This window comes from Crinia signifera, chromosome 7 (genome assembly GCF_055691185.1).
Source record: "Crinia signifera chromosome 7, ASM5569118v1, whole genome shotgun sequence".
Classification (NCBI taxonomy): domain Eukaryota; kingdom Metazoa; phylum Chordata; class Amphibia; order Anura; family Myobatrachidae; genus Crinia; species Crinia signifera.
The window spans coordinates 166167113-166192055 of NC_139223.1; the positions used below are offsets into that span (position 1 = coordinate 166167113).

A 24943-nucleotide genomic window follows, 5' to 3' on the forward strand; every position below is an offset into this window, starting at 1 on the left:
AAAGGACATATCTGTTTATACTACATATTTACATGGACCATCATGTTTTCATCCGCAGATATGTTGCTGAACAAAGTATGGCAGAACTGGCTTTTTGTTTGTGATGGACAATTTTAAGATCCACAGCGCACCACCAAACTGAAAGGTCCTATGACAGCAATGGAAAGAGATTATCAGTTTTTGATTATGTTTGTTGGATTCTTTTTAGACTGTTTAATTATCATACAATAGAAATCTGAAATTGCAATTAAAAATAAAAAAACAATTGTAATTTATTTATTTATTTATTTACAGTTGTTATTTTTTTTATATAGCGCAGCATATTCCATTGCCCTTTACAATTGGAAACAGTGATACAACAAATTGGGTTCTAACTGGGTTGTAACAAACCAGCATAGCGGTAGAAGGCCCATGCTTGCAACTTTACAATCTATAGGGCTGATAGGCAGTCCCACCAGATTACAAGACAGTCCTGATAAAATGCAGTTAGATATGAATGCTACAGGAAGTTATGTGAGGGTTCTTGCATATGATAAGCTGCCTGAAGAGGTGAGTTTTGAAGGAACACTTGAAAGTTAGAGAAGAGTCTTAGGGCATTATTCTGCTCGGAGCGGCCAAACGTGCGTACGTTCGCCATTACCGCACGCTAGCCGTACGCGGCCGTTAGGGTTAAGTCCACCCACAAATCAGCCGCTTACGTACGGGCAGAAATACCGTAGAAGGGGAGTGGCGTACAAATGAGCGTACGGCAACGTACGCGGCCGGCCCAGCCCTTACACTCCGACAACTGGCGTACAACTGAGCGTACGGCAACGTACGCGGACGTCTTTCGTCCGTCTTCCCACCGACTTCTTGCGGAGATCTGAGCGTACGCCAGCTTGCACGGACGGGTCCCTATTGTTTTCAATAGAAAAGTCAGCTTATGTCACCGCTCATGAGAGGGAGCGTACGTCCGTGTACGCTGGCATACCCTTCACATATATGGACCTGCAAATCTTGCCTTTCAACTATAATTATGAAAATTAATTAATTGATTGAATTAATTAATGTGCAAAATAGTGGCCATGGGCTTAAAACATTGCTGAAACATCCTTTGTAGGTGTTAGATGTGGTTTATGTTATTGTATCATAAATACAAAACCTATGTTTGTATTAGAGTGAACACGTTGACACATGTCGACTTGTGTAGATTGAGTGTGCTACTGTGTAAAGTCTATGAAAGCACGTAGTGAATGTGTATAACTGTTTATCAAATACCTACCTTAGCATATATAAGCAGGTCTTAAAAAGATTCTTACCTTAAATTAAACCAACCTTTAAATGTAGAGAAGTATAGAAAGATAAGCTTCCAATGTGTTAGAGTGCTGTGTGTGGCTTGCAGGTAGTGAAATCATGGTTTGGACTTAATAGACTGCAGCATTGCTTATTACATTCAGGTGTATGTGTTTGGTAGTAATCAGCGTAAATTAGCTCACGCTGGCATGCGGTATCTGTAGGGGTGGTTTGAGATGGCGGTTGGCAGCCGCCTGTTTGGTGTCCGAAATGAACGGTGCTTTAGTCGATCGTGCGGTAGTAGCACCGCTCATTTTTGGTGCACACCCCCGTGTACGCCCATATTTACGCCCATTTTCCCTCATTATTTCGGCCGCTCCCCTCATCACGCCCCTATGCCGCCCCCAATGCCCGTACACTCGCGTACAGGTTTTTTCGCACGTAGAGACCCGTCCGTAAGCGTTGTGGAGTGGTCGCGCCTGCGCATTAGCGAATTTACGCATGCGCAGATCATGAAAAACCCCGGGACGTACGCGTACGGCCCGGCCGCTCCAACCAGAATAAGGCCCTTAATGTGCTTGGAAGGGTGGGTGCTGCCTGAAGACAGTCCTGCAATTTTGAATGGGATCTAGTAATGGGTGTGGATTAGAGATGCAGATCTTGTACAGAGTGGAGAGGTTTGAAGGAAATATATATTGAGATAAGCAAAGAGTTACAGTATATGTTGGTGTAGTCAGGTTAATGGCCTTGTATGTAAGTAGAAGTATTTTATATTGCATAGTAATAATTACTGCAGTTATCCCCTCCAAACTGACAGCAATGTCCAGCATTTTGAAACACACATTTCTTTTAAAATGTACCCCTGAGTCTAGGTGTGTCTCCTTTAAAATGGAAACATTTGCTCCTTAAAAAAATGTTGAGGCTGAAGAAGATATTGAGTCCACGGTAATCTGAGGAGAGTGTACTGTATGTGTCAATTTTTTTTATAATAGGTCAATTTTATACCGATGTAGCCATGCTCATTGTAATGCAACATCTGTGGCTATTGGCATGCTCTAAATAACACATTTGGCTCAAAAAAGAGCATTGAGCATTTATGGTGCGGCATTGTGATCTGAGTTTGCTCGTCCAAACAATTACTAGTGGCCATATCGCAGCAACAATGAGTGCGGTTACATCTGTATATTCTGACACTGTTATTATAATGCATCAGTCTTCCACAACTTCTCAAACCATTTGGAAATGTGATGATTTGCATACATTAGAATAATGGTGATATATTTGGATGTGACAATAATGAAGATAATATGATGGATGTGTTCAATTTGAAGAAGATTGCTAGGGTGGTATTGATTGTGTTAAAGTTAAAAAATCTCCAGAGGTACATCATCATCTACCAGCATCATGGATAGAAATGTTATGCATTCTTCAATACCACCATCATCATCGATAACCATCATCATCGATAACATCATCAGTAGAATTTCAATTCTGTTGAACAGAATCTCCTCAGCTGTACCAGGAAGACCTCCCTTATTACAAAGCTAAGTATGTCATAGGCAACTTGTTCCACATTGCTTTGTACTGAATCATAGACTTGGAACTTTCCTATTATTATATTCATTGGTCAGTCTAAATGGCTTCTGCTTCTCATTTCACCTTTGGTGGTTCCCTTATAGAACTTTGCCCAGTAACTGGGAGGTATTGGAAATCTACCATATGTACTGTACTGTATATTTGCTAGTATGAGTGTTGGTATTGACAATCTTTCCTGCATCAATTGTTATAAGTTTCTGGCAGGTTACTTTCATCTATTTATTTTGAACAGTATCAATGCTTATTGCTACTGGTTCTGTTAACAACCATTAACTCTCTAAACTTTATTAAAAATCATTCATAAACAACAGTAAATCTGTATCCACATTTTCTGTTAAATTGTGTGAACTTTGAAGATTCATTTTGAGGAATATGATAATATGGGCTGTCTTGGGCTAAGTATAAGTAATGTTTTATAATTATTAACTGAATCCGTTAACCTAGAATTTGACTGCAGATAAGAACCACTTGGCCCATCTAGTCTGCCCCTTTTTTAAACATGTTACCTCAAACCATATTTGATCCTTATTTTGATGTAAGGATATCAATATGCCTATCCCAAGCATGTTTACTGATTTGTACACTGATTAGTTCCTACTACATGCTCAAAACCCAGAATAATTTTTAAAAGGAACAAAAACATTAAAGATTACATTGCTCCCAGTCTTCTACCTCCCCTCCCACAAATATCCCAGTCCTCTTGGTTACCCAATAGACCTCTGGGAAATTATCGATGCAATAAGAATATATGTCTCACATGTAAACACATGTGTAATAAAACGAACAAGATAACATCCTTTCACAATAGAAAAATATTTGATATTAAATATTTCATTAATTGCGATACTGAATATTGCATTTATTTACTTGAATGTCCATGCCAGCTGCAATATGTCAGGCGAACGACTCGTAGTATAAAGACCCGATTCAGAGAACATCACAATAATATTCTGAAGAAAACAGTCAACCACAGCATTCCACGACATTTCTCCAAATATCATAATGGAGATCCCACTGGCCTCAAAATAACAGGCATTGATCATATCAGTAACACCAAAAGAGGAGGTGACAGGTTTAGAAAACTGTGCATTACTGAGTCTTCCTGGATTTTTAAACTTGACACCCTGAGCCCCCTAGGTTTGAATGAAGCTTTAGATCTCACCTGTATGGACTAACCTCCTGTGCAACTTTGGTTATAGCCCATGGAAGTTTCCTTCTTCCATTTTGAGCCCTTCCCCCCCCCCCCCCCACCTAGATCTCCCTTCCCTCTTTTCTTCTTTATATATAAAAAATTCCTTTGTAGTGTAAGAACACAGAAAATATTGAACTATCACCAATGGTAAATGAGGACACTGTGTTTTGACTGCTGGAACTTAAGTCTACCCAGGACACTTGGGTCTTCCATGATGCCCTGGGTTTGCAGACAATACTCCCCGCATTCCTCACACACTGATCCCCATATCTTGATCCATTTAGATCTATACTATCAGCAGCACAGCACATGAACTAATCAAGACGGAGTAAATAAACCCCAAACCATGTGTAAAAATGATTTTTGCCCCCACCCCACTCCTATTCTCCCTTTTCCCCTCCCCCCCCCTCTGTTTTACATATATTGGAAGAATTACTTCATCCTGGTTCTTATAATGTATCTTTCAAGATATGAATAATTGATATCTACTTTACACATTTCATAATGTCATTCTAATTATGTCTCAATCGAGTATTGTTGTTGCATATATTTATTTAATTATTATGGATCTAGTACATTTATCCTTGGACAAAATAGTACATTAAATTCATAGATATGCCTTAAATTGACTTAAGTATGTTAATCATTCTAAATAAATCTTCAAAATGTGGATCCTTTATGGATTAATTCTCAAAATATCCTCTCTCTCTGTTATATAGAAACTTCCGTTGTATTTAATTATACTCTACTTCTCTCTAAAAGGTCTATAGGTCTAAACTGAACTCGATTACGCAGAAATATATTCCTAATTATAGCTCATTTATACATTTATATAACTCTCTTAATAAAAATGCCGTCTAATTAACTGCCAATGAATTATATATACTCTCTGAAGTATTGTTTATTTAAATGAAGATATTTTACTTGTATTATATGACCATGACACCGGGCACATGTTTGATTAATAATTTATTAGATAATTAAGATATTGAAGTGTTAATTAAAATCAGATTGCAGATGCCTTTAAATACCATAGACTGGGTTCTATTGCAAACCGTCTTGAAAAAGTTCCCGTTGCTAGGGAACGAAACGTGTCAACGTCATATCCGCCAGCACACCAAACAACGTGAGAGATCACGCTTACAGCATCACGGATCTAGCACCACAATCAGCCTACCCCGGCTTCCAGCTGCAAACCTCCGCCCAGCGTGTACAGCCGCTACTACTAGCTGATCGGCTTACGGCCCGGTAGCCGCACTTTTGGAAGTACAAGGATGCCAGTTACCATCTGCAGCGGGTAGAGCCTTCTGCCATCTGGGCTCCCTGCCCCTCCGTCTCCAAACATCAAGCAGGGTGAGCATAACTAAAGGAAGTCTCTGCGCTACCTGACCTCACTTCATCTGGCAGTACATGCGCTAACCACCGCATTGAGCTCCTATACTAACAACTCTTTCAAGTATTTCTGGCTTACTAAAACCTTGCTCCATTTCTCATTAACCCATTCATCTCCGCTATTACCATCCGGCTGGTGCTATTATATACTAACTGTGCTTATACGCTTCAATGTGGAATACATGACTCATTTGGTGTTGCTGGCTATTTTTAAACCCATTCCTGTTTTGGGGCCTCATTTGCATATGAGCAACCCATCTTTAGAATATACGGTATCTGCCTATACATTTTTTTACACATATAATTTTTATTTATTTATTATTCTTATCTGTATATTTGTGTACTGTATGTCTTGTCTTATATAAAATTTTGTTATATTACTTTGTGCCCCGGTGTCCTTCTGTTCAGTGTGGATTGCAGGTGATTTAAACCAGTTTTTGGCAGCGCAAGTGAAAAACCCCTTTCCAAGGATATCAATATGCCTATCCCAAGCATGTTTACTGATTTGTACACTGATTAGTTCAATTATATTGATCAGGGAGAAAAGGGGGGGTCAGCACTAAGTGTTGCCCCCGGGAGCGCTTGTTATGAACTGTTTAGTCAATGAGCTGCTGCTATGAAAGGGGAGGGTCAGTCCCCACAAATAGAAACAAGAAAAACTTACAGAGAAATAGCAGCGCTAATAATTAAATGAGTGAATCAATTTTGAAGGTAAAAAATACACACTTATTTATTAATACCTATATGGTATAACATTTCAAACATATAATAATAAAAATGGACAAAAAATATATAAATAAAAATGTTGGTTTAAAAATAAGGTTGCCAGATCTCACGTAATAGGAGCAGTCCCAAGGCAAGGGGGGATTGAACCTGCACTGTCCTTCCAATTGGTCCCGATTTGAGCTGGAGTCCCAAGTACGGCGATTTGTAATCCAAGTATGCCACAGCGAGGTAGGAGCTGATTGTTGTGAGCTCACCTACAACCTCGTGGCTGAGATATTCGCTTTTCCTGGAAATTGAGCCGTAGACATCCAAAAGGGAGGAATAAATTGGGCAGTCGATTGAGCAGGTAGATCCTTCAATGTATGTCCTTGGATCTGGAACCAACCATTAACACAGCACCTACGCGTTTCGCTGGCCTTACACCAGCTTTATCAAGGTATGCTGTCATGTGTATCAGACTCATATTTATACCCAGTGTCCTCTGGGAGTACTTAGCATAATTAATTGATTCACTCATAGTAAAAATAAAAATAACAATAAAGAACATAATTGACCAGATGGAGACAGACCTTATTCTTCTTATAATGTGCAAATAATTCAAAAAAGAACTGTATAACTGTATATTTTCGTATTTTAACAAAGATGACCCCCGGAATCACTTCCGGGTTTAAGCCATTACATCATCTTATGCTAATCCGATAGTCACATGTTGTATAACACATGTTGATAATTGGCCAATCACAGTGTATGACAACCACAGAGACGAATAAAGGTATAGTCAAACAATCGGTGTATTACCTTATCATTATTGATGTATATATGTATAGTCAGACGCCACACCATTCATTAGATCCCTGTGGTTATGTCTCATTTGCCGGCGTCTCTCACTGATGCGTGGAGACCTTGCCGGAAGTTCCTCATACCATTAGTGTTACTCCGTCGCCCCGGCAACATTGAGCGTCACCGGAAGTGACGTATCGCTATATTAAATACCTGATACTCCCAGTGTTATTCCGTCACCCCGGCAACATTTAAGCGTCACCGGAAGTGACGTATCGCTATGCTATGTTAAAGCGTTCATATAAACAAATGAATTTCTGGTGTTTCCGAGTATGTTTTAATCTCTAGTAGTTAGCGGTTAGCAGTAACATTTGTATTCGGACCACTGTGCCTACTGTTAATTGCTTATGAAGTAACTAAGAAAGACAATTCAAAACTACTTGTTCGCTGAAAGAACTACATCTCCCATGATGCATGATTATGTAGTTTTCCGGAAATGACATTACGCAGTGGTCCTAGGTTTATACAGGACATTGTAATCAATTAAAACAACATTTCTTCACAAAGTTATTCTGCAAAATTATAGAATGCATTTTAATGATGTTTTTCACATATACATATATATATAGAAGTGACAATCATAAGGATAGCTTAGTGAACTACATTACCCATAGTACTTAACTCCTGTAACCCCACCTCCTGACAGACGTACTGTAACTATTCTTCTTATATGGCATAGTTTACAATGTATCACATTTCTGAAGTGTTTAAAAATGTAAATATAAATAATATAAATAATACCATCCAAAACAACGATTTCCCCAATTCCCCCACTAAACCATTTCCATATTCTACACATAAACATAAACATAATAATAATAATAATAATAATACAGTAGATAAATTGGTATATAATTATCACCCCTTAATGTTTTTTTATTTTTTATTATTTTTTATTTTTTATAATTTTTTTTTTTTTATATATTGTTATTTTTTCCATCTTATTTTCCCTTCTTTATATAGGAAAGTTATCCTGCACTGACAAATAAGAAATATAACAATAAATAATTTACTGATATTGATACAAAACACACAATAATAATTAGTAAATTTATATGCACATATAAAAATGGGAAAATTTCAGCTCTCCATATTCACTCAGTATATTTATAGATTATAAATTGGCCCGAAGAATAAACCTTATGTAAAATAATATAGATTAGAGTACTATATTCAGCTCCAGAGCTTCATTTAAACCATTAGGAAATAATGAACCGAATCTAAACATCCAGTATATCTCCTGGTTACATAAGATCTTATATCTGTTACCTCCTCTTTTAGATGTTTTTACATATTCCAGGCCAGTAAGCTTCAGACACGTGGGATTACTACTATGCTTTTCACTATAGTGTCTGGACACACTATGGAGTAGGTTGTTTTTAAGGATGTTCCTTCTGTGCTCCAGGAATCGAGTTCTTAATGCTCTGGTAGTTCTGCCTATATACTTGAGACCGCATCCGCAGGTCAACAGGTATATAACATATTCAGTGTTACAGTTAATAAAGCCTCTTATTTCAACCTGCTTTGTATCACCTTCTATTTTTATTGTGGTTGTTTTATTTTGTATATGATTACACGTGATACAGGCATTCCTACCACACCTATAACAGCCATTAGGTGCACTTGGGAGCCAATTCTTCAAAGATGTGTCAGTCTGTATTTTAGGATCTCTTAATGCACTCGGGGCCAGTATAGTTTTTAATGATTTATTTTTCCTAAAAATAAAGGCCGGTTGTTTGGGTAATAGACTTCTCAGAGTGTTATCATTATGCAAGATTGAAAAGTTCTTTTGGACGATTTTCTTGATATCCCTATACTGGTTGTTAAAAGTTGATATGAACGGAAAATTATTTTCTCTCTCTTCTACGGAGGTGGTTTTTACTTTTTCTTTTAATAGGTTTTCTCTTTTCAGTTTCCTCACTTCCTCTATTGACCCCTTAACCAGACCTTCCGGGTACCCTCTGGCAATAAAAGATTCTCCTAGAGTCTTAGCCTGCTCTTCAAAATTTTTTAACGTGGAGCAATTGCGCCGTAATCTCATCATTTGCCCTTTGGGTATGTTTTTAATCCAAGATGGATGGTGGGCGCTTTTAAAATGCAAATATGCATTGGTGTTTACTTCTTTACAGAAGTTAGTGGTGGTAATAACACCTTCCTCCACTTTGAGGCTGATGTCGAGAAAATCCATCCTTTCCTGGTTATATACATGCGTGAATTTTAAATTATATTTATTAGAATTTAGGTGAGTGACAAATGATAGTGCTGACGTGATATCCCCATCCCAAATAATAAACAAATCATCTATATAACGGCCATAAAAGACCAGATTCGCGCCCCAGTCGCCCCCCCACACGAGGTGGTCCTCGACCTCCCCCATGTAGAGGTTGGCGTAACTGGGCGCGAATCTGGTCCCCATGGCCGTCCCCATCACCTGTAAGTAATAACAATCAGAAAATGTGAAATAATTATGCTTTAAAATAAAAGTGATAGAGTCCAAAATAAATTGAATGTGAATCTCACTGAGATCGCCATCATTTCTCAATCTATTTTCTATTGATCTTATACCCAGATCGTGAGGGATATTTGAATATAAACTTTCCACATCCATAGTTAGGAAAGCATAAGAGTCTTTCCATTGGATATTGCTTATCAAATTTAGAAATTGTGTCGTATCTTTAATGTGCGATCTCAGTGAGAACACCCGTGGTTGTAAATATGTGTCAACGTAATGGGATAAATTAGAAGAAAGTGAACCCACACCAGAAATAATAGGACGTCCAGGAGGTGCAGTGAGTGTTTTATGGATTTTGGGGAGGTGATAATAAACAGGGGTGATAGGATGTTCCACAGACAAAAACCGTAATTCCTCTTTGGAAATAATTTTATTATCATATGCTGCCAGAAGTAATTGCTTAAGTGATTTGATGTAAGTGGATGTAGGATCAGACAATAATGGTACATAGACATTTCGATTTTCCAATTGTCTGTCCGCTTCTTTTATGTACTCACTTCTGTCCTGCAAAACTAGACCCCCTCCCTTATCAGCCTGACGACAGACTATTGAATGATCTTTCATAAGGGTATCTAATGCCTCTTTCTCTTTTTTGGTAAGGTTGTTCTTATGTTTAGTGGGTTTACTACAAAGGGCCTTAAAGTCTTCAAGAGTAGTTCTATAGAAACTTTCTATGTGTGTCCCCTTATTCTTGATGGGAAAAAACTCCGATTTCTTTTTGATGGATGATTTATTAATGCAAAAAACTTTTTTGGGAATGGTGGTAGGGGAGTTTTCATCCAGTAATTCATTAAGTGCAGTTAGGGCTGAATCATCATCAGAATCTAGAAAAATCTGGATCTCCTCTTCTCCTTTATCTTTGTTATTTTTATTAGCAAAATATTTCTGTCTACAAAGAGTACGAACGAACCTATTCAGTTCAACAAATAAACTGAATATATTGGGTGGAGCAGTAGGGGCAAACTTCAAGCCCTTAGTTAGCAATTTAGTTTCTTCTGAATTGAGTTTCTTCGAAGATAGATTAAAAATAGATTTTTCTAAGTCGATAATACTTTTAAGTCTAGAGAGTTTTAGTTGAACCTTCTTCCCTGCCCTTCTTCCTCTACGCTTGAATATCTGCGTCTTTTTGGTGTTGTGCACCCTTGATCTCTGTCTAGGGGGGGGGGGATTTCTCCTTCCATTCATCTCTAAAAAAGAGGAGGAAGCTGCTGAGGAGGATCCAATGTCCCTTCTATTGTAATCAGTTTTGTCTCTAACTGTATCTACAATTTTGGATCTCGCACCCAGATCTCTTCTGTGTGGATGTTCGGTCCTATCTCTCTGATGTGCATCTCTATCTCTGTCTCTAAATTCTTGATTTCTGGGTGTATATTTCCTCATATTTTGATTCCTGTTGTATCCTTTTCGATCAGAATACTCTTTAGGACTATCATAAACCTTTAAATCTCTAATTTTATCATATTGTTTAACATATGGTACACGATTCTGATATCTATTATTTCTATTTTTAGCATTATAGGATCTGATGTTACCAGACTGATAATCATCTATGTCCCTTTGAAATTTTTTACATTTGTTTTCAATCAGATTCTGATAATAAAAAATAAAAAAACATTAAGGGGTGATAATTATATACCAATTTATCTACTGTATTATTATTATTATTATTATTATTATGTTTATGTTTATGTGTAGAATATGGAAATGGTTTAGTGGGGGAATTGGGGAAATCGTTGTTTTGGATGGTATTATTTATATTATTTATATTTACATTTTTAAACACTTCAGAAATGTGATACATTGTAAACTATGCCATATAAGAAGAATAGTTACAGTACGTCTGTCAGGAGGTGGGGTTACAGGAGTTAAGTACTATGGGTAATGTAGTTCACTAAGCTATCCTTATGATTGTCACTTCTATATATATATGTATATGTGAAAAACATCATTAAAATGCATTCTATAATTTTGCAGAATAACTTTGTGAAGAAATGTTGTTTTAATTGATTACAATGTCCTGTATAAACCTAGGACCACTGCGTAATGTCATTTCCGGAAAACTACATAATCATGCATCATGGGAGATGTAGTTCTTTCAGCGAACAAGTAGTTTTGAATTGTCTTTCTTAGTTACTTCATAAGCAATTAACAGTAGGCACAGTGGTCCGAATACAAATGTTACTGCTAACCGCTAACTACTAGAGATTAAAACATACTCGGAAACACCAGAAATTCATTTGTTTATATGAACGCTTTAACATAGCATAGCGATACGTCACTTCCGGTGACGCTTAAATGTTGCCGGGGTGACGGAATAACACTGGGAGTATCAGGTATTTAATATAGCGATACGTCACTTCCGGTGACGCTCAATGTTGCCGGGGCGACGGAGTAACACTAATGGTATGAGGAACTTCCGGCAAGGTCTCCACGCATCAGTGAGAGACGCCGGCAAATGAGACATAACCACAGGGATCTAATGAATGGTGTGGCGTCTGACTATACATATATACATCAATAATGATAAGGTAATACACCGATTGTTTGACTATACCTTTATTCGTCTCTGTGGTTGTCATACACTGTGATTGGCCAATTATCAACATGTGTTATACAACATGTGACTATCGGATTAGCATAAGATGATGTAATGGCTTAAACCCGGAAGTGATTCCGGGGGTCATCTTTGTTAAAATACGAAAATATACAGTTATACAGTTCTTTTTTGAATTATTTGCACATTATTAGAAGAATAAGGTCTGTCTCCATCTGGTCAATTATGTTCTTTATTGTTATTTTTATTTTTACTATGAGTGAATCAATTAATTATGCTAAGTACTCCCAGAGGACACTGGGTATAAATATGAGTCTGATACACATGACAGCATACCTTGATAAAGCTGGTGTAAGGCCAGCGAAACGCGTAGGTGCTGTGTTAATGGTTGGTTCCAGATCCAAGGACATACATTGAAGGATCTACCTGCTCAATCGACTGCCCAATTTATTCCTCCCTTTTGGATGTCTACGGCTCAATTTCCAGGAAAAGCGAATATCTCAGCCACGAGGTTGTAGGTGAGCTCACAACAATCAGCTCCTCCCTCGCTGTGGCATACTTGGATTACAAATCGCCGTACTTGGGACTCCAGCTCAAATCGGGACCAATTGGAAGGACAGTGCAGGTTCAATCCCCCCTTGCCTTGGGACTGCTCCTATTACGTGAGATCTGGCAACCTTATTTTTAAACCAACATTTTTATTTATATATTTTTTGTCCATTTTTATTATTATATGTTTGAAATGTTATACCATATAGGTATTAATAAATAAGTGTGTATTTTTTACCTTTAAAATTGATTCACTCATTTAATTATTAGCGCTGCTATTTCTCTGTAAGTTTTTCTTGCAATTATATTGATCGCCAGCTCCTCGATTGTGTTTTTTGTAAACACAAAAAACCTCTGAACCCTATCCAAATATATGATCACTTCCATATGATTGCATCATGGCTATTAAATATGCATATTCAAATGAAAAAAATAATCAGCACAAGCATCCAACTCCCTCCCTTTGTGTCCTTTCCATATTGGCTACCCCCACCCAGTCCTCCAGCCTTGTTGCTGTGTTTTTGTTTTTTTGTTTGTTTTTCTTGTGTTAATAAAAATGCACTCACACTTTTGTTTGAATTTATTGCTTTTGATAGCTTTTGTATATTTGTAACAGCAATTAAACATTGATTATACAAATATGTATCAAACATATGATGATCAATGATTATAAATTAAATTAAAGCATAATAAATTTTCATCTGAATTAGAGGTAACATTCCTTTGTCTTTTTTTAAATAACAAATTAAATTTAAAATACAAGAAATGCTAAACTTCCTGGAGAATTGAGTCTCACAATTATAGAATATTTTGAGAATTATTGAAATGTAAAATTAATAAAACACATACTGTATAAGAATGATTCACTGAACTGGGACGCGCATGCATCTCACAAGAATGCGCGTCCCAGTCTCTCGGTGTGGACGCTGCGTGTCCCTGCCGGTCTCCGCTTCAGGGAGACGGGCAGGGTTAGGGGGGCGTTCGGGGCGACGATCGGCGACGGTGGGGGAGGCGGCGGGGACTGGAGGAAGGCTCCATTGCCAGGGGGCGCGCGAGCGTCTCATGCGCGCAAGCCCCCCCTGGTGGGGCTGGCGTGATGGCGGGGCTGGCGTTAGAAACACCAGGCCTGCAAAGATGAAGCCAGCCCCATCTGTAGAAATAAATATCTCACTGTGAAATTCCTTTTATGTTTTATTTTTGTTTTACATTTTGAAATATTCACTTTATATTTTTCCATGTTATGTGAATATATATTTTCTTGTGATAATGTGATACATATAGAGGAACAGCGAGACATGAGCTGAAATCATATCTAACCGAATTCATGTGGCAAAAGACATTGGGAGCTGAGGAGCCTTTCAAACGAATTGTGGAAGCACTTAGGCCCTTATTCTGGTTGAAGCGGTAACGGCCGCTTTCGGCCGTTCCGCCGATGTTTTCGGTCTGCGCATGTGCAGAGGCCACTCTGCGCATGTGCAGCCGAAATCGCCGTACACGTATTTTGTCCGCCGCAAAGGGGGTGGATAGGGGCGTGAGGGGCTACGAAGCCTCATTTGCATATGCATACGCCCCGCGTTTCATGGGCGTTCCCATGCAAACGCGGGGCGTACGCATGCTAATGAGGCTATGACGCGTGGGTACAGGGCGGGCATCTGACATCGCCGGATGTCAGCTGCCCGCCCCCATACAAGATTTCACACGGACAAGTGTCCGTGTGGTCTTGTGTTGCGGGACCTGGTGGAGCGTGCGGCCCTGCATTCGATGTTCGGCGACCATCGAATGCAGGGGCTGCTCCCACCATGGAGGAGGCGTATCCCCGTCCACAATCATGCGGATCGCCACATGGCCGCGTACGGACATCCGTGGCGATCCGTATGGAAGGCGGGGATTCGTCTGGTGCGGTCGGAGCCGCATATGCGGCTCCGGCCGCACCGATCAGAATAAGGGCCTTTAACTGCTCTCCAAGGATGATTAAGTGTGTTTAAATTTGTTGATTAATATTGTCTTCTTAAAAGTTCATGTTTTCTTAATATTATCATTAATTGTTCAAATAGATGTTATTAATTATTTATGATTATTTAATGTAATTATTTAAGTAAATATCAGCTTAGCGTTAACACATGTCGTCATTACTGTGTCAGATATATTGTAATGCAGGTGTGAAAGTTTTCCTAAAACACCTCCACTATCCACACCACCCCGAAGCGCGGCGAGCGGTGGCGGAACGCATCCTCCGACCTTTTCATACCCCCACTATCCAGGTCGGCGTGGAGTTGATTCTATATAGTGTGGCGAGCGCAGCGAGCCACCGAGCCCGAAGTGTGGCGACCGGACACGGATTACTTTACATGTATTCGGCGTCCCCTCGCGGGGCTCACAACGCTTCGGGCTCGGTGGCTCGCTGCGCTCACCACACTATATAAAATCAATTCCACGCCTATGTGGAGAGTGGGGGTATGAAAAGGTCGAAGGATGCGTTCCGCTGCCACTCGCCACGCTTCGGGGTGGCGTGGATAGTGTGGAGGTGTCTGTATGCTTCAGGGTAGCTTGGATATTGGAGGGGGGCGGGCAAATCACAGTAGAAAATTACATTGTATGTAATTTATTTGTATAAGTACCCTGTAACATATGGAAAACCGTATCGCATCGCATCGCATCGCATGCAAAATGCCCAAAATCGTATACGATCGCATCCGATTTTATATCGGATGCGATGTATGTAATTTATTCACTGCCAGAATAAATTACTATGGAAAATCGCATCGCATCGCACCGCATGCAAAAAAAAGTGGTTGCGATGCAATACGATTTTCTTAGGCAGAATTTGCTTAGTGGGCGCCGTGCTAGGATACAAGTACCAATTTGTTTTATAAAATTCAATAAAAACCGCTAAAATCATGTAATTTTTACACTCCAAAATATAGTTTTAAAATAAAAATTACAAACAGTGGTAAGATTTGAATTTAGACTTGGTTTTAATCTCAGTCTGGATCCCCCCAGGAGATCCAATTTAGACTTGGATTGGATCTCCTGGGGGGATCCAGACTGAGATTTAGTTTGGTTCAAATGCACAAAATTAAGGTGGATTCGGATTTCTGGAAAACTGAATAGAATATAATAAACTTTATTGGCCATGTATGCTTGCGCACACTAGGAAGTTTTTTGTGGATTACAGTGCAGCATCAAGCAGGGATGAAAAGGGGTGGGGGTATTACATAAAGACATTACATGCAATTAATTTCTAGCAGGCAGGGCCGGCGTTACCACTAGGCAGCTCTAGGCATTTGCCTAGGGCGCCGGCCACTGGAGGGCGGCAGTTCACCCCTTGCCCCCAGCATGGAGGTGAGCGGAGGTGCAGATACTGGAGCTGGCAGGAGCGGGCAAGGGTGTCCGTGCCATGGGGGTACGACTACCTGTGGCGCTGTGTATTAAGCTAGCGGCGGCGGGGTCCCTGCAGTGATTAGCAAATAACTAGCGCTAGCCGGCAGCCGGGCTGCAGTGTGGGAAGCACTGCTGGGTTTGAAAACCCTTGCTGCACGCTGATTGGCTGAGATTCAGCCAATCAGCGTGCAGCAAGTGTTTTCAAAATCAGCAGCGATTCCCGCGCTGCCACCCGGCCGCCGGATAGCGCTAGTTAGTTGCTAATCACTGCAGGGACCACGCCGCCACCAGCTTAATACAAAGCACCGCAGGTACCCCTGCGGCACAGACACCCCTGCCCACTCTGGTCCTCCACCAGCCCTGTTGTCAGGTCGCCATGTAGGGACACATTGTTTGGCTGTTGATATTGGGATTGCATTCGCTTTGATTGGATTGTTCAGGTGATGGACGGCTAACGGAAAGAAGCTTCTTGCAGATCAGGACGTTTTGACCGGGATGGGCCTGAACCGTCTTACAGATAGTAGGATGTCAAACAGGTTGTGACCGGGATGCAGCTTGTCCTTCATGATCTTCTCAGCATGTTTCCTTACCCTGGATAGAAACAGATCCCTTATTGGGGGAGGTAGGTCCCTATGATCCTTTCTGCAGTCTTCACTACCCTCTGCAGTTTTTATTTGTCGTTCTCACTTGCGCCACCATACCAGATTATGATCAAGGAACAGAAGACAGACTCCACAATGGCGGTGTAGAATACGCACAGCAGCTCCTGTGGGATGTTACATTTCCTGAGTTTCCATAGGAAGAACGGGCACTGTTGGGCCTTTTTGATGTTTGTGGTTATATTTAATCCGCATCTTAGGTCGCTGGACATGGTTGTCCCTAGGAATTTGAAGGATTCAACCCGAGACACCACTGCGTTGGCTATTGTTAGCGGGACTAGTGCATTTGTTTTTTTTTCCTTTAGCCGACCACCATCTCAACTGTTTTGGTGGGGTTTAGATCAAGTTTGTTGCTTCTGCACCACTGTGTCAGCTTCTCCACTGCATGCCTGTACGCGGTCTTGTCACCATCCTTGATTAGGCCGATGATAGTGGTGTCATCTGCGAATTTTAAGATTTTCACTGACAGCTGAGGTGCAGTCATTCATGTAGAGAGAGAAGAGCAGAGGGGAGAGGATGCATCCTTGGGGGGTTCCAGTACTGATTGTTTGTGTGCTGGATGAGAAGGCACCGGCTTTGATCACCTGTTCCCTTGCCGTTAGAAAGTCCACTATCCATCAGCATGTTGATCCTGGGACTCCTAAGGAGAGGAGTTTTGGCTGCAGGATGCCGGGGATAATAGTGTTAAATGCTGAGCTGAAGTTCACAAATAGGATTCTCACATACGTGGGTGGTCGAGGTGTTGTAAAATATAGTGCAGCCCGAGGTTGACCTTCTACACTTCTCTACACTTCTGTTCGCCCGGTAGGTGAACTGCATGGTGTCAAGGTGAGAGTTCGTCACTTCTCTCAGGTGCTTCAGTACTAGTCTTTCGAATGCTTTCCTGGCCACTGAGGTTAGTGCAATTGGCCTGAAGTCATTTAGGTCCTTCTCGGGTGTTTTTTTTTGGGACTGGGACGATGATAGAGCGTTTGAAGCAGGCAGGAACTTTGCACAAGTCCAGGGAGGAGTTGAATATCGTTGTGAAGATGGGAGTGTGCTGACCTTCACCGGTCCTAAGGCTGGATGGCGACACACCATCAGGTCCCGTAGCCTTCTTAGGTTTTATTCTTTTGAGTATTGCTTCTACCTCGCCTTGGTCCACGTGGAGGGCCTGGGTGTGGTGGTCTTTGTGATGGAGTGGGGGAGGTACGGCCTGCTCAAATCTGCAGTAGAATTTGTTCTGGTCTTCTGCAAGTTCATGGCTGGTTTCAGACTGTGGTTGAGCTTTCTTGTAATTTGCGCTGGTTTGCATGCCCTTCCATACTGCCGCAGGGTCCTTTGTTGTGAGGTTGTGCATCAGCTTGTTTGTATATTCACTTTTTGCGAGTTTGATACCCCGAGTCCTGGCTTCTTTGTACTGTGCCCTGTCCCCGCTGCTGTATGCCTCCTCCTTGGCTTGGTGGAGTTTCCTGAGCTGGCTACTGAACCATGGCTTGTTGTTGTTGAAGGATCGGATTTGCTTGGTTGATACACATAAGTCCTCACAGAAGCTGATGTAGGATGAGACTGCATCCGCTAGTTCATCTATGTCAGAGGCAGAGGCTTCGAACACCATCCAGTCAGTGCAGTCGAACAGGCCTGAAGCTTTGTTTTTGCCTCGATTGACCAGTTTTTGACAGACTTGATAACAGGCTTAGCAGTCTTTAGCTTCTGGATATATAGCTGCATAGCTGCATAGCTCCAACTGCCATATACTGTACAGATCACAAAATGCACCATTCTACATAGAACAAATAACTCTATCAAACATTTGTAACACACATGTATAACACAACTCAATGATGCATACCGTATAATGTATTCATGCCATGGATTATATAAGTGTGCTGATGAAAATGTAGGAAGGATTTCCTATTTTACAGATACTGAACATGTTTGGAGAATCAACAGATAAACTCTGGCCCCGAGACTTACATTTAGAGTGATGAGATTTGAATTTAGCGCCAAATGATAAATCCCTTTGGCATACCTATCACTTTAAATTTTACACATTGTACCATTACCCTTCCTCTCGCTGTGGGCACTGGATACCTTACAAAAGGTTTATGTGGAAAGTTATTGTGCAACTCTTTTCTGGACAGAAATCCTTCCAGTTCACCGAAAAATGGAATGCTTTCTCAGAAGATCCAAAGGCAAGGAGTTGCTTTACTTCTTTCTGATGGCCAACTGAGATGACAGAAAGAGAGCATATAGAAGTGAAAAACTGATTTAGAATAACATGTTTCTGAAGAAAGTTTGGAAATATCTTAGGGATCTTGAGAGTAGTTGCGATCTTCAATCTAATTGCCACTCTTTGGAAAATGGCGCAATTATCCAATGAGCATATTTCATAATAGGCAACATGAAACCTAGATATTTTTTTTAAAGATGATCCTTATTTCCTGGTTTTAACAAAGCACCAATCACTTAATCCTGCCATGTTATCCCCTGTACTGCTTCTTACGTCTTTCCATCTTACCACCTGCATCTCTCTATTCACCCCTTCCCTCCCTTATTGGATGTAGAATAGTATAGGAGTAAGCTCAGAGGAAACTAAACAGCAGAGTAGAGCATGGACAGTGCAAATATTTAAGTGCTTATGTCATACTGGCACATGTTGAGCAGTGGTCTAGTGTGCATAGGGCTCAAAGGTGTTTGAATTCCTCATCATACATGTTTGAAAGACCCCCTAAAGTCCACACCCTTCCATGTACTCTCTGTTGTGAAATGCATAAATTGTCTTGTTTTGAGATTCAAACTTGGCAAAAAAAGTATGCCCAGACTTGATTCTCCTTGGAAACCCCATGGTTAGGTGTTTAGTTGTCTGCAAAACTAAACCACTCATCTCTAGTTGTGACCTCACTTTGGCCCTTATTCTGATCGGTGCGGCCGGATCCGAATATGCGGCCAGCATCGTGCGTCCTAAACCCTGCCTAGCATACGGATCGCCAACTCCGTCCGTACGCGGTAAGAAGCTGTCCGAACGGACCGCACGTGTATTTCTCATGAATACACCTCCTCCATCTCAATGAACCTCCCCCATCATTCGATGGTCGCCCCCTACACGTGCGTCACGGCCGCATTACCATAAGTACGCCCAGCGTTTGCATGGGAACGCCCATGAAACGCGGGGTGTAAACATATGGTAATGAGCCCAAACAGCCCTTCACACCCCTCTCCACCCCCTGTTCGTAGTGTACACATTTCATGCTGAATGTGGCCGTGCGTCCCGCTCGCACATGCGCAGAGACGCCTCTGCAAATGCGCAGACACAAAACATCAGCGGCACGAACGCACGTGGATATTACCGCACCAACCAGAATAAGGGCCCTTATTTGTTTTAAAGGTTAAAACTAAAAATCATAAAAATGGCCATGAGCAGCATCTTAACAGAATCTCTTAGGATGACCTTCCCCTCGTGAATCAGAACACAAAGGGGCTGCTTTTATTTGTTTGTGGAATATTGGTTTAATTGTACATAGGAGACGTTAGAACCAGGGTATAACACACATAGGAATAATATAGCTGCATTATAAAGCTCGTCTGAATGATGAGGAATTAATATTGGACACTTGCAGGCACCTGTCTGTAGTATAAGGTATGTCTTCTTAGCATTATCAGCAAAGTTGTGAAGCCAGTTATGTAGAATAATCTGATAATATTTGTATTCTGAAAGGCAATTAATGTCAATATACGTATCCAAGTTTGCTTTTAATTTCTGAAACATATTTTAGTGACTTAAACATATTTTATGCAGTATATTGTATACTGTACATTATTAGACATGGATAAGATTAATTGAAGTTTGAGCCAAGTTTAAGCCAATTTTGGGTGTACAAATAGTTTTAAAAATAATGATAGATATCGCAGCTATTATTTAACACATACAAATAACAAGAGTACGTTTCACACCCCTGTGCAACAACTGTTCACACGCCCATCCACACACACACAGGCTTGATTTTTAAGCTGTAGATTATAAAAACAATAAAAAAAAAACAGTTATATAATGGATTTGTAAAGGATTTAGAAAAGATAATAAAGAGTTTGTTTACATAAAAAGTTATAATGACATTTAGAAAACCACAGTATACTGTAAGGTAGCATCTCAGGAACTTGCTACATTAGAGCTGATTTTCTGTTATAAGAAGGCTGCAATATGTTCTCGGCATCGTTATACGTACATCATGGGCCAAATGTAATAGCATCAGAGATCGGAGGCTGTGTGTGATGCCAGCTAAACTCAGAATTTTTTTTTATTAACGTAAATCATTTACAAGTCATGCTTAGGAAAAGACTGCCCCTTTAAAAAAAAAACTCTAAGTTTGTCCAGCATCGCTCACGGTCAAAAAACACAAAGCTCCATCTTGCCAGCTGTCTCACTGGTGGACTCTGTTATCCAGTGGTTCCCAAACTTTCTTGAATCACGGTGGCCTAGGATTTGTTCGTAGTATCCCCAGGCCAAAAGTTTCTTAGTGAGAAATTCAGATAAGTAAAATATAACATTAAGTAAATTATGGTGACATGTTACCCTTAGGATCAGTTATGTAGTGAGGGGGGGGGGGGTGGATTTTCTTCTTTCTTCTGCTTGTCCACATAATTTTTGGATTGGAAACCACCAGCACTGGTTTTGACTGTGAATCTTTCACAGATTCACATATTGGTCTGTAAAGGTGTAAGTGTTTACAGTATGCCTCTTCAGTGGGTGAAGGATACATCCAAATCTAATTGCAGAGGCATACACATGTCAGCTTTTTCACCTGTTGACCTGTATTATTGTCAATGTCAATATTTTACATGTCAACATTTTGTCAATGTTGATGTCAACCTATTGATTGCCTACCTAGACACTTTCAAGAAATCTGGCAATGAAAATCTGGAGACCAATACCAACAGGGCCAGCATGCCCAATTATTATGGTAAGTGTTGATAGATTTTGGGTCCTGATGTTTGAAAAAGATTAAATAGGTTTGAAAATATATTAAGCTAAGACATTTCACACCCAAAACATATGCATTGTAAATGACAGTACACGTCATACTCTACCTATAGTTAGATATTTAGCAGACTTTCAATTTAATAGGTTAAAACAATTATACATTGTTTTACTGAATCCTCAAGACTTAGACATGTCAGCTGTTCATATATGAACTTCAAAAGCTGTGTCATTCACACACAGAGGGAACAATGACTGGGCAACAAAATACTAAGTGACCTCTTTCCACTGACACTGAGCTGAGAATCTGTGGCCATCAAAATATTAATGTCAAATTTCAGAAGTTTTTTATATCTCCACAATAAGCAGTGATATCACCCAGTAGTGATAAACAGCCTAAATCATTTAACTAAAGCTTAATGCAAAAATCTAATGAAATTAACAAGTTAATAAAATGTATTAATTAATCAATGTTCATATCAGTGATTTCTAAAGTTTTGATTTAGAATGTACATTACAGTGTTGTACTGGAAAAAAAATAACATTATGTATAAAGATACACCTGCAGCCGCACCTAGAATAAAGGTATTCTGCATGTCAATTTACTCATAAGAAGATGCTTGTGTGTAATACTCACATTGACAGAAATAATGTCTCTGTGTGGTGCACCAAAAGAACTTCAAAACAATAAAATTTAACTTTTATTCAATCATCTCATTAAAACGGTAGCAAAATAAAAGACACAATACGTACATATAAAGATCTGGACATGTACATTTAAAAAGGATATTTCTATCCTCACAACGTGGGGCCCCAATGCCCACTATCCTTTTAATAAACGTATTATTTAAATGCTTTTTAAATGTACATGTCCATGTCTTTATATTTACGTATTGTGTCTTTTATTTCGCTACCGTTTTAATGAGACGATTGAATAAAAGTTACATTTTATTGTTTTGAAGTTCTTTTGGTGCACCGCACAGAGACTTTTGTGTCAAACCAATGTCCATTGGTATCACACCCTTTCCATGATGTCAACAATTACTATGCTACCATTATCTAAAGGGTCATAATATATGTGAATAACATTACCTTCCAGTGTGACTAATTAACTCTGCCTTAATACTCACATTGTTTTGCAAATAGAATGTATGGTAAATGGAAAAAGCTGCTTGCAAATTTGCTCACATACAGTAAGATCCATGCATTGTGTGTAACACGACTTGTAGCATATGGAGGACAGATGCATGTGGAGATATATGTACCATAAAGAACTACTTTGGTGATATCCTTTTCAGGGTATTATTTCACAATTTAATGGCCAACATTAATTAGCAAAATGTTTAATAAAAGATCAATAAGGTTGGTTTTTCCATTTTATTTTGAAGAATGCCTTTGAACAATAGCACAAATATAATGGAATTTATTCTTCTTGGACTTTCCAGTAATTTTGAGACACAAGTTATTATTTTCTTTGTCTTCTTGCTTGTGTACATGGTCACATTAATTGTAAACATCTCCATCATTATTCTAATTATTTCTGATGTCAGCCTTCACACCCCTATGTATTTCTTCCTGGGCAACCTCTCGTTTCTGGATCTCTGCTACTCGTCTTCCACTGTGCCGAGGATGCTGAAAGATCTAATGTCAATAAAAAAAAATATCTCTTTTGCAGAGTGTGCAACACAAATGTTTATTACTCTTTCCTTAGGTGCAATAGAGTGCATTCTGCTTGTAGTTATGTCTTATGACCGGTATGCAGCTATATGTTTTCCGTTACATTACACTATCATCATGAGTAAGATGGTTTGTGTGAGACTCGTCATAGGCACATGGCTATGTGGTTTTTTGCTTTCTATTCCCCATGTTACACTTACACTCAATGTAAATCTTTGTAATAATAATGAATTAAATAATTTTTTTTGTGACATGCCAGAAGTATTATCACTGGGCTGTGAAAACATTTTGTTTATCGAAATTATTATTTTTATTGTTTGTGTGATTCTTCTTATGATACCAGTTACATTTATTGTAATAACTTATTCGCAAATAATTTTTTCTATCTTAAAAATTAAAACTTCAGCCGGGCAGCGGAAAGCTTTTTCCACCTGTGGGTCTCACATGGTGGTTGTGACAATATTTTATGGCTCAGCTATGGCAAACTACATGAAACCTAGGTCAAGCTCTCTAACAGGTACAAACAAATTTATTGCTATATTTTATCTAATTATTACACCAATGCTGAATCCTTTGATTTATTGTCTTAGGAATAATGAAATTAAATCAGCCTTTCTTAAATTAAAACGCAAGAATTTGAATTCTACTTTGAATTAGTGGTTAGATTGAGAACCTAACAATATTAAGTGAAGATTAATATTTTGCACTAAATAATCATTGCATTAAAAAAAATCTATGGTACAGATGTGTCCTGCTACACTGTATCGGGAAAGCAATGTGAACACAGCATGCCATTTCCCACTCATTTTCATAACTGTCTGGTCCCATTGAATTCTATGGGATATGTGTGCATGCCAGCTATCATTCACTTCAATGGGAGGTGGGGGCATGTGCCCACCAGCTGCCATTCTCTTCAATGGCAGAGCCGGATATTTGAATGTCCTCTCCTCACTTTGCCATAAAATAGACATCACAGCAAGGAGTTAAAAGAACACATTTGTTTATACTACATATTTACATGGACCATCATGTTTGGTTCTGATTCTAAAATCATCTTTACGTTTTGGTTTTGGCAAAATCAATGAGATTTTTTTTGTTTTGATACTGTTTTTGGAAGAAAAAAATAAAAGGGAACAATCACCTGCTGAACAAAGCACGATATGGCAGGACCGGTTTTTGGTTGTTATGGACAATTATTTAAGGTCCACAGAGCACCACCACCAAACTGAAAGATCCTATGTAAGCAATAGAATGGGAAATTGACACATTTTTCTCCTTAAATAAATGTTGAGGCTGAAGATAAAATTGAGTCGACAGTAATCTGAGGAGAGTGTACTGTATGAGTAAATTTTTAAAATGGGTCACTATGATACAGCTGTACAGTAGCCGTGCTCATAATTGTGCGACATCTGTGGTACTTGGCATGCTCTAAATTGCACATGCTGATCATAGAAAAGCATTGAGTGTTTATGGTGCGGCGTACTGAATTTGCTGCTCCATGTGAATGCTAGTGGCAAAGATGAGAGCAGCTACATCTGTATATTCTGACCCTGTAATTATAATGTCTTCCACAACTCCTCAACCATTTGGAAATGTGATGCTCTGCGTACTTTAGACTGATGTTGATAATGTTGGA

At 39.5% G+C, this 24943-nt stretch overlaps 1 protein-coding gene across 1 annotated transcript; it reads left to right on the forward strand.

Moving 5' to 3' along the window:
- The first annotated feature begins 23019 nt into the window (after positions 1–23019).
- Positions 23020–23964, forward strand: LOC146021285 (olfactory receptor 5AR1-like). The gene has a single exon (XM_083155079.1). It carries the CDS (start codon positions 23020–23022, stop codon positions 23962–23964), a length of 945 nt encoding a protein of 314 aa, XP_083011205.1.
- Positions 23965–24943: the final 979 nt, after the last annotated feature.

Excerpts from the sequence above, each read along its gene's own strand:
- LOC146021285 (XM_083155079.1), top strand. The coding sequence starts at position 23,020 with ATGCCTTTGAACAATAGCACAAATATAATGGAATTTATTCTTCTTGGA.